The sequence below is a fragment of the Tarenaya hassleriana genome, unplaced genomic scaffold, assembly GCF_000463585.1.
Source record: "Tarenaya hassleriana unplaced genomic scaffold, ASM46358v1 Cleome16, whole genome shotgun sequence".
In the NCBI taxonomy this organism is placed as follows: Eukaryota; Viridiplantae; Streptophyta; class Magnoliopsida; order Brassicales; family Cleomaceae; genus Tarenaya; species Tarenaya hassleriana.
In genome coordinates this window covers 778,067-788,605 of record NW_010965019.1, presented here as the reverse complement: position 1 = coordinate 788,605, position 10,539 = coordinate 778,067, and the positions used below count along the sequence as shown (strand labels likewise).

Sequence of the window (10,539 nt, the reverse complement as noted above, 5' to 3'; positions counted from 1 at the left end):
CGTCGTATCCCATCTCGGGCACTGACTCCAGCCTTATGTCCACGTTTGGTACAGGCGGACCCACTGTTCCAAGCATGCCCACTTCATTTGGCAGTGAGCAGAATGTCCCTCCGCAACTCTCTGTCAATCCTGCAAACATTAGAAGAATATTTAGATAATACGCAGATCCTTTGAATATTTTCCCACGATTTCTGAAAGAGTATTACCATATCCTTGTAGAACATGAGCACACGCCACAACACGAAGGAAGGATTCTACATGAACCGCTAGAGGAGCTGCTCCTGATAGAATCAGCCTCACCCTTCCTCCCAATCCTTCCTTTACCTGATATTTTCCCAAATCCTAAAAGAGTTATTACCAAAACTTCAAACTAAAGACTTGAGGGTGTTGTTGTCTCTTATCACCTTCTTAAATACAATTTTGTCACAGATTGGTGACGCCTGTTCATGAGGCTTCCCTTTCTCCATGTTATGATTTTTGCTGAAAAGCCATTGGTGGAATGTTTCAGAACCAGATAATTCACAATTTTACATAAAACCCTGGTTTTGAACTCTCATCAGATTAAGGTCTAAAAATGGTACACTTACTAGTTAAATGCCAAGTTGAATAGCGTCTTTTTCAAGACACCTCCATCATTTAGTTTCTGCTGCAGACCTGACCACAATGGAGATCAACACAAGAAGTTCAGGAAGAGTGTCTATGATCGATTGATTCTACTTCTTCTTCTTCTTCTCAAGATTCAGTGGTTGGACATAACATTACCTGCATATATTCTCTCTAATACACGAGGAACAGCGCAGAAGACAGTTGGTTTTAAGGCACCAATGTCTTCGATCAACAACTTGACGTCCTGAAGACGCAGCACAGAAACATATTATCATAAACCGATACACTGTTTTCAATGGCCAACTTAAGATCAGTTTCTGCACTCACCCCTCGCCAGAATCCTATTGAGGCCGCGTGATAAATAAATAGCTCCTCGATCACGCGATCGAATATGTGAGCCAGAGGGAGATACGAGAGATAAACATCCTTAACAGTCAACTGCAAAATTACACATAGAAAAGGAAAAGAATTCATCACAATCCATCAGATTTTGGAGAGAGATTAATGACAAAAAGAAACAAAGTCCAGAAAAGAAAATCACCTCTTCATTGATATTGCTAAGCAATTTCTTCACCCCTTCGATTAGATGAATAATACTCTCATTGGAAAGCAAGACTCCCTTGGGATCACCAGTAGTTCCACTTGTGTACATTATTGTGCAAATATCGGTTGTTTTCTTCTCTGGGAGATCATATTGGTTGCCCTCACCCTGAAAGTAACAAGCACGTGCAAACATGGGTGTAATAGTTACAGACATTCAAAATTCTGCTGATCACCTAGAGAGTAGAGAGCAAAGCAAATGAGTTACGAAATGGGCTATGATATAAGAAATATCGAAAACAAAGCCAAGCTTTACTTGATAAAGAAGGGAATATGATTTTATCTTACGAGTTTCAAGAATTGTTCCCACGCATATATTGTGAAACCATGCTTCTCTGCCTCTTCTCTTTGCTCATTTGTAACCTTACCAAAGCTCACAATAGCTGTTCCACAAAAAACGTACGCCATTGATTGAACCCTTACCAAGCAAGAATCAGCAAAACTCGACACAACAAAAACTCACTCTTCATGTATTTGGTTGAATTTGGGGCTGTCTTCAGCAGCTGGAAAGCAAAAGGGGAAGCACAACAGTCGATTAATCTATGCTCAATCATATGCTAATCTAGTATGTTTCTGACATGTTCTCTGGATAGATGCTTTTCTGTTGACAATGTATTGCAAGAAGAGTACCTCAGAAATCTTCTTCTCCTCCACAAAAGCAAGTGAAACCTCAGCATGGCAAATGATAAATTCTACGGCACCAGCACCTAACATATGGAGAAGGTTTCAATCATTGCCTACCAGATAACTCAGGCCGACCACTGAACTTGTGACGAAATTTGACACACCGAGTTTTTATGGGCACATGGGCAAATGTAACACATACATTAGGCAGGAAGGAAGCTTTCTTGATACCGACACAAATGAATGAACATACCTAACGTGTCGTATAGAGGTACACAATAGAGCCCGTGAGCATTGCAGGCCTGCATCAGTTCATAACATAAAAAAAAATCTCAAACTTTCGGCTGAAGAACAAACTAGAAGGAGACTACAGTAGATTTATCTGTATTTTGACTAGGATTTCTCATATTACCTCCATGCTTATAATCCATTCTGGACAGTTGGCGCCATAAATCCCACACTTCCCTCCCTAGTGTACACAAATGCAAGACAGAGAATATAGTTTTGGACTGTGACACGAGTATCAAATTAAGGAAGAAAAAACACAAAGTTACTTTCTCGATGCCGATGCTTCGGATGGAATTTCCGAGCTTTATCACAATGTCATACACTTGTTTGTAAGTTTGCCACACATATTCACCAGCCTGCCCATAGAAACAGGCACAGTCAATATCAGGAGATGGGAAGAATAAGAGCAATTGGTTTGTTGTTTCACCTTCCCATCCACGATTTCTCTACGACCAAGCATCGGATTATGTGGATACTTCTCCACGGCCAAGCTGTAAGCAGAACATCCACGGAAACTCAATCCTCAAATCTATAGTAGAACTTCATAAAATTATGACACACACATATCTGTTTTCACACTTTACGACATCAATTATCATCATCATCAGTGTCCCTTAAGCTTGAGGTTAGTGAACACGTATCTGATATCTTGGCTGAATTCATCTGGAACAACCGTATATTATAATGATATATGAGATTATATTTATATATATGACGGCGATTCACGCTTTGGAGAGAAAGCAAATCATCACTTTCAAAATTTTCGGCAACCAAACGGAGCCAGAGAGCACAGGAAGGGAATTATCAACCATAAATCCTAGAATTTAAGTCATACAATAACCAAACACCTTCATCTGGACATGATCAAACGAATTAATTCATGATTTAAAAGCAGGTCCCAGGTCGAATCTATATATCCACATATATGCCTCTCTGCCCGATTTTCTCGCCAACCAAACAGAGGCCAGAAACTGGCGGAAGCAAAACTTCACGGGGCATTTTCAGAATTTGGTTCTGAATCCCAATTGACGTGAAGAGACGAGACCAAAAAAGAAACATCACCAAAAATTAAGAAGCGAAAAGGAAAAAAAACGAAGTCAATAGCAGTGCGTTGACTTTGCAGGAATTTTCTCGGCAACCGAAAAAGGAGGAGAGTAGAAATCTAACCGGAAAACATCCCAGCAACTGAGGAGGCCATCGGCGGGCTCCGGGAAGCCATCCTTGGCGAAGATGCTGCGATAGACAGGCCCCAGAGATGCTCCGCCATCGACGCCTTCCTTCCCCTTCTCCACCTCCACGATGAACTGCTTCGCCGCCATTGCTGCTCCTTACTGTTGAAACTGCGTATGTATGTGTGTATCTATATGTGTATTCGCGCCTGTGTGTAGATTTGTGTGGATCGCTTGGAGGCACAAATTGGAGAGACGAACGCGAGAGATGGAGAGGAATTTAAAACAACGTGGTCAAGGAAAATACATAGACAATTGGTTCGGTCAGTTGGTTGACCAATCCCCGATCTATATATACATACATATATACATATATTGGCTGACAAGTCCTTTGATTTAAAATTAAATGCCTTTATTTAAAATATAAAATTATTTAACCTAAAATAATTATATTTTATAAAAATATTATATAGATATAAGATATAATTATTTATAATTATACTAGTCGGATACCCGATTCTAAAAATTCTATTATCATATTTAGATTCGGATTCACGGGTATTGAAAAATCCGGATTTGGATTTGGATTTGAAAATTACGAGTGTCCTAAAATCGGTTATCCGCGAGACGAGTATCCGATGGATATCTGATTTTCAGGTATTTGTGTCCAACCCTATTTCCTATAGCCGATTTTTTAGTTATAACGTTATGTTCTTATACATATAATTGCATTTACGTGATTTATTGTTATAATTATATTTTGAGCATGTAACCAAAAAAACTAATCACTAGATTTCCTTCTGCATTTACAGATTTTATGATTTGGCACGCAAACATTGAGGCAAACGTACTTTGTCAAATGTCAACAACTACCATCACCATGATTTATGAAAAATTAAGTATTAGTTTGGGGGGTGCTTTGAAGGATAAACGTCCACGTTATTGAGACATTAAATTGTATTTTGTTTTGGAGTTTTAATGTAATCAATGAAATTGTCAAATAATCAAAACTCCATTATAGATTAGAGATAACATATTGGTACGACATCTCTCCTTTAATGTCAAAAATTGAAAATTCTAATCAATGCGGTATGTTTTTTAGGTGAAAGGCATTTATTGACAATAACTATCAATACGTGTTTTTTTAGGTGTCCATCTAGGACCACGTAACAGGCGAAGAACACAAAGCGAGAAAATCCCACAAATAGAGTCAATGCCAATAAGGGTCTTAGATAAATAAATGGATGGATCAGTCCAAAAAAATTCATGTTCGAATCGAATTCGATTAGTCTATTTAACCCGAAATATATTGGATGATTAGATTTTTACTTACATTCGAGATTTCAAATCATATAATATCAATAAAAGACTTATATATATATATATATATATATATATATATATATTTATATTTATATTTATATTTCAAACCAGTTTGGTTAATGTATATATTAAAAATATATAAAAAAAAATGCGAAAATTCTTGAACTTGTAATTTGATGTAATATTAATTTTTAAACTTATATTTATTCCTGAACTTATATTTTTTAATACAATAATTCTTGAACTTGCATTTTTGAACATAATAATTCCTAAACTTGCATTTTTAACATAGTAATTCCTAAATTTTACTTTGGTTAATTAGTGATATGGACGATTATGGAATTGTTAAACAAATTCTAAAATTACTGTGTTAAAAAAATGCAATTTCAGAAATAAATAGACGTACCTAAAAGTTCATGAATTAATATTACAAGTTCATTCGAGATTTCAGATTACATAATATCAATAAAAGACTTATATATATATATATATTTCAAACGTTAATGCGTATATTAAAAATATATATTATCTCCCTCGACAACCTCGACAATTCCTCTCCCGTCGCGATCCGCCGCATCATGGACTTGGCCGGGCATCATGGCAGAAATCTCACCTTCCACCAGGTCCGTTCGTTTCTTTATTTTTTAACAAAATTGCTAAATAAAACATTATTATTATTATTATTATTATTATTATTATTATTATTATTATTATAAACTAATATTTATTTTTTTATTAAATAGAAGAAGTTTGAATCCACTCGAAACCCTATAGGATCGGACTGAAATCACCAATCATAGGTTCGAACAATAATCAAACAGATCGACTCAGACTCAAAAAAAATCTAGGTCTGAATCAAATCTGACCCAAAACCCATCCGATCCATCCATTTTACAACTCTAGGCACCACTCATAATGAGCATTGTTTTCACTTTAATATTTAAATTGAATTGAAAAATATATTACAATCATATGATTTTTATTATTCTGTATATATGCAAACATTTATTTGGTTATTATGCTTTGTCTTGTTTTAACAAACTTGTATTACCTATTTTATTTAGGTATTCTAGTTTATTTTATTATATTAAAAGTTAAAAACAATTTTTGATAAAAAACATTGTACAAGAGGTCTCACGCTGTGTTTTTTTTTTAACAACTACAATCTTTTTTTATACAAAAGATAACTAAATGGAGGAGTAGTTTGAAAAGAAAACATTTTTATCAAATGAAATAACCAAACGTATATTAAATATTAATGCATATTATAAAATACGATTAGGAAAATAAATTATCAACCAGATCATGACAATACGAAAATAAATGACCAATCGATTCGTTATCCATCACTTTTCAAATTTTAATGCATAATTAAATCGGAGCATATCTAACTAGCGTTGAGATTATTTTACCGAATATATAATCGTTTGAGTTCGATATAATATTGTGAATGTGTATATTCGTTTCCAGTTTGAATTTTGTCATATGTCGTACGAATATCCATCCGTACGTACACGACACGCGGAAATTACAATTGATTTCGTCATCATGTGATTCGAACAATAATTTAAAAAAAAAAAGTTGGTCGGACTTTCTGATTTGTCTTTTTGTGTGAATTTTATTGGATAAACTTTCAAAGGTTTGAAATAATCAAACAGATATAAAACAAAAAGGGTCGTGGGTTGGAATATTTCTGAGTGCTTCAGTTCAACTATGTATTTTTATTAATCTTTTTAATTTTATAACAAATCCTGAAAGCATTCATAACATACTATCGCATAGATTGCATTCATCATAAATTGTTGTCCTTGGGGACAGATTACTAATATTGAGTTCAGATTTTTTATAAAAATACATATGTTGTTTAAAATAGATTTTCCTAAGGTACGTCGATGATGGCAATTCGTATATACAAATAATATTGTAATCATTATTTATACTCGACTATAGATATATGAGATCATATTACAAATCGTAACAGTATCTGGGAGAGGCCCATTTTAAATGTATTGTGGCCCAAATTTTCCTCAGGTCTTGGGTCTTGTTCTTCCTCCTCCCACGGCGAATCCTAGCCGTTGGATAAGCTTTACCATTGTCCATCATCATCATTTATTATTATTATTATTATTATTGTAAATGCTTATGTGGAATAATCGTGGATCTATGTGATGGAGGATGACACTCAACATGCATGAATGAGGACTATATATATTAACCAAACAAATAAATATCCCTACATATGATTCCCTGTTATTACATACGCTTACAAAAGACCGTCCGGTATGGCACGTACCACCAATGCACCGTTTGGTCACTCAAGATCTCATTTGTTACCAAATATCTGCCATATGTGCCACTTTCATTTCCCATTTTATTTTATTTTAATTACAACCCGCATAATTAAGTGGACGTCTTAGTCTCACATTAATGTTCTGTAAAGTTACACTTTTTTTTTAAATGATAAATAAAATTTTCCAGTCAGTAAACAAAGAATCTTTTAAAATAATAGCATGTCGGTACGTGCCAAAGCTGCGGAGCTTCCTTCGAAGCCGGTCTTAGTTAAACTCCAGACTGCTTAGGGATTTTTTTCTTGTATTTCACATTCTTAGATGCTTCGAGACATATATACATACGAATAATAAATAACATTCAACCCATATGTTGTTGTTCTCTGGTTACCACAACACGTATTAATATGCTGTCGATGTCAAAACCACCCAAAAAAAAAAATAATCAAAGAAAGAAAGGGCTTTTTCTCAAAGTAACTCCAGAGAAAGCATCATTAAAGACACGTGTCATCTCTCTCCTCTTTTTATTCCAATCGCTTTCACATCACACGTTACAGAAGCTTCTCTTTTGCGCTCTCCCTCTCTCTTCGTTGCCTCTCGGAGCTTTTATTCTCCGTTGATGGCGAAGAATATTCTGGTGACCGGAGGTGCCGGTTACATCGGCAGCCACACGGTGCTTCAGCTCCTTCTCGGTGGCTACCGCACCGTCGTCCTCGACAACCTCGACAATTCCTCTCCCGTCGCGATCCGCCGCATCATGGACTTGGCCGGGCATCATGGCAGAAATCTCACCTTCCACCAGGTCCGTTCGTTTCTTCTTCTTTCGTCACTGAAGTTTTGAATGAAATTCGTTCGGGTTTTCCCGTCGATTTCGCTGATCGATGCCGGAATCGGGATTTTTTTGGGTGTAGTTACTATACTTCATTTTGGAATGACATTAGGGTTTTGGGATACTGATTTGATTGGATCGCATGCCTGCTCGTAGTGTCGGCCGATTGCTGGATCGAATTCTCTGTCGGTTATTTGTAATCCGGAAAATTCGGCAATGACATGGCTGATGCATCTTTTACCTGCAGGTCGACCTTCGCGATAAACCCGCTCTCTCGAGAGTCTTCTCCGACACGAAGTGAGTTTGTTTTATCTCTTTTAATTTTTCTTCCGACTAGCTTTTGCCATTCGAATCTGATGTTCATATGTTCAATGCCCCGTGATCTCCTCATGAGCTTTGAGTTTAATTTGGGAATTCTGATAGGAAAAATGGGAGAGTAGCATTAGAAGGATCGGTTCAGGAAAAGAGAATGGTATTTGGGGTCATCGATTGAATTTTGTAGGAATGTGAAGATGGTAAGATCCGATCTGGAGCAGATTCATCCTTGTTCTTTTCTGTATGTTACGCAGGTTTGATGCGGTGATACATTTTGCTGGATTGAAAGCAGTCGGTGAAAGCGTGAAGAAACCACTGCTCTATTACAACAACAATCTCTACGGGACAATTACACTGTTGGAAGTAATGGCTGCACACGGGTGTAAAAAGGTATCAACTTTTTTGTCTATCATGTGGAATTTTTTTATGCCCAGACATTTCTAGAACATTAACTAATTTCCTGTCGTCGAACTGTTCAGCTTGTATTTTCATCATCGGCTACCGTATATGGCTGGCCAAAGGTGGTTCCGTGTACAGAAGAGTTCCCCTTATCTGCAATGAATCCTTATGGAAGAACAAAGGTAATCTAATGATCTAGATGCTTATGTGAAAGCTTCTTTTAGAGATTTTCTTGCTATTTATTCTGCATGCCTATAAAGTTAAAATCTGTGGCACGGTTCACGTTTTCAGCTCTGCATTGAGGATATTTGCCGCGATGTCCAACGTGCTGATCCTGAATGGAGAATCATATTGCTGAGGTACTTTAACCCTGTTGGCGCGCACCCTAGCGGTCACATTGGTGAGGATCCTCGTGGAATTCCAAACAATCTCATGCCTTACGTGCAGCAAGTTGCAGTTGGAAGGCTGCCTCACCTAAAAGTTTATGGAACCGACTATAATACAAAAGATGGCACCGGGGTAAGACTTTCACATATTTGCTCTGGGATATTCCAGTTTTTACATTCTTTATAGAGAGCATTATCACAGTCACAGAGCCCTTTTGTCTACCTTTTTTTTTTAAATGACCATGCTATGCTATCTGAGGGTTCTTTTGTTCATCTCAGTTAGTTTACCTAATCCACGTATCCATGAAAAACACACTCTCCACCTAATTCATGTTCAATTTTCGGTTTACATTTGTAACCCTGAAGATTTTTTTTTTGGCATCAAACGAGAACCAAACCTTTGACTCAGTACTTTATAATCGATTCACTAGAAACCAACCTCTTAGGATCATTGTGTTGTGTATTAGTTTAATGGTGACACGGGAACCAATTCACTCCCTCAACCCTAGATTTACCCTCCAATGATTTGTTGGTGTTGATTCTAGCTTTTGGTTCTTCTTTAACAACCGCCTAGTGACTTTTGCGGTAGTTGTTCTATTTCAGGTACGTGACTACATTCATGTGGTTGATCTAGCAGATGGCCATATTTCTGCACTTCAAAAGCTAGGAGATCCTAAAATAGGTATGTCCTTATTCCTTAATTAAAAACCTGGATAGGCAGTTCATCCCCCTGATAATGTCGATTTTGTTTAGCTTTTCTTTCTTTTTGGTTCTCCTACTAGGTTGTGAGGTATACAATTTGGGAACTGGGAAAGGAACAACAGTTTTGGAGATGGTTTCTGCCTTTGAAAAGGCTTCTGGAAAGGTATACCGAGATCTCAAAAGAAAAGCCCTCCTGCTTTCTCTTATTGTACAGATATATATATACACAATTTGCTCCACCTCCTCTTCTTTCAAACCTCGACAATGGTTGTTATAATAGAATTAAAAAGGAAAAATGGTGATGTGCTGTTCAGAAAATTCCGCTTGTGATGAGTGGACGAAGACCGGGTGATGCTGAGATTGTATATGCTTCGACAGAGAAGGCCGAGCGTGAACTGGACTGGAAGTAAGTGTCTGATCGAAAATTCGAGGGCTTTTTGATGTATAAGGTCTAAGGAGTGAGTGTTGTTGGGAATATCAAATTCATGAACCAACAGTAATGGGGCCAGAATAGTGATAGTGAAGAAATGAAATTGCAGGGCGAAGAACGGGATTGAAGAGATGTGTAGAGACCAATGGAACTGGGCAAGCAATAATCCGTACGGCTACGACACTCCCACTCCTACCTAATAAACAAAAAGGAGAAAGGAACGAATCTCATCGCTATGCCATGTGGGGAGTAGTTATTACAGTTGAAGAGGAACCGACCACTCACTTTACTCATTGTTTTGTTCTTTGTAATTGAAACCTAGCCTCTCCCTATATTATATACACACACACACACACAGGTGATGTGTTCTTTGTTGTGTAAGCATGGCTCTGTTGCTTGATTCTTGTTTTTTGTTTTTCTGGGTCTATATTCATTTGTTTATTCAATTTGTAACGGTGTAGGAGGGAGTGTTCCATGGAATGCTTGCTTGCTTTGATCATCAATATATTTATTTTAGTTAACTATGATCCTATCTTGAAATGTTGTTTCCCTTTTTAATCCCCCCCCCCCCCCCCGCTTC

At 37.0% G+C, this 10,539-nt stretch overlaps 2 protein-coding genes across 2 annotated transcripts in view; one reads left to right on the top strand and one right to left on the bottom strand.

Annotated features, from left to right (window-relative positions):
• The window catches only part of LOC104809331 (long chain acyl-CoA synthetase 3), a 5,029-nt gene extending 1,426 nt beyond the window's left edge, over positions 1 to 3,603 (bottom strand). Inside the window, 15 exon segments of the mRNA XM_010535278.2 lie at positions 1 to 129; positions 207 to 324; positions 405 to 480; positions 588 to 654; positions 763 to 850; positions 934 to 1,044; positions 1,148 to 1,315; positions 1,495 to 1,589; positions 1,670 to 1,709; positions 1,837 to 1,913; positions 2,084 to 2,132; positions 2,243 to 2,299; positions 2,385 to 2,474; positions 2,546 to 2,609; positions 3,286 to 3,603. Of these exon segments, the coding sequence (XP_010533580.1) occupies positions 1 to 129; positions 207 to 324; positions 405 to 480; positions 588 to 654; positions 763 to 850; positions 934 to 1,044; positions 1,148 to 1,315; positions 1,495 to 1,589; positions 1,670 to 1,709; positions 1,837 to 1,913; positions 2,084 to 2,132; positions 2,243 to 2,299; positions 2,385 to 2,474; positions 2,546 to 2,609; positions 3,286 to 3,437 (1,381 nt within the window). The 5' untranslated portion in view covers positions 3,438 to 3,603.
• Positions 3,604 to 7,436: 3,833 nt separating this feature from the next.
• On the top strand, positions 7,437 to 10,405 carry LOC104809329 (UDP-glucose 4-epimerase 4-like). The gene is made up of 9 exons (XM_010535276.2): positions 7,437 to 7,700; positions 7,975 to 8,024; positions 8,297 to 8,432; positions 8,522 to 8,623; positions 8,733 to 8,960; positions 9,431 to 9,509; positions 9,610 to 9,692; positions 9,844 to 9,935; positions 10,069 to 10,405. Exons 1-9 carry the CDS (start codon positions 7,518 to 7,520, stop codon positions 10,157 to 10,159), a joined length of 1,044 nt encoding a protein of 347 aa, XP_010533578.1. The 5' UTR covers positions 7,437 to 7,517; the 3' UTR covers positions 10,160 to 10,405.
• Positions 10,406 to 10,539: the final 134 nt, after the last annotated feature.

Bases quoted from the DNA above. Each gene is read 5' to 3' on its own strand.
- LOC104809329 (XM_010535276.2), top strand. From the start codon at position 7,518: ATGGCGAAGAATATTCTGGTGACCGGAGGTGCCGGTTACATCGGCAGC. The intron at 9,693-9,843 runs GTATACCGAGAT...TGTGCTGTTCAG, and splicing joins TTGAAAAGGCTTCTGGAAAG to AAAATTCCGCTTGTGATGAG. The intron at 9,936-10,068 runs GTAAGTGTCTGA...ATGAAATTGCAG, and splicing joins GAGCGTGAACTGGACTGGAA to GGCGAAGAACGGGATTGAAG.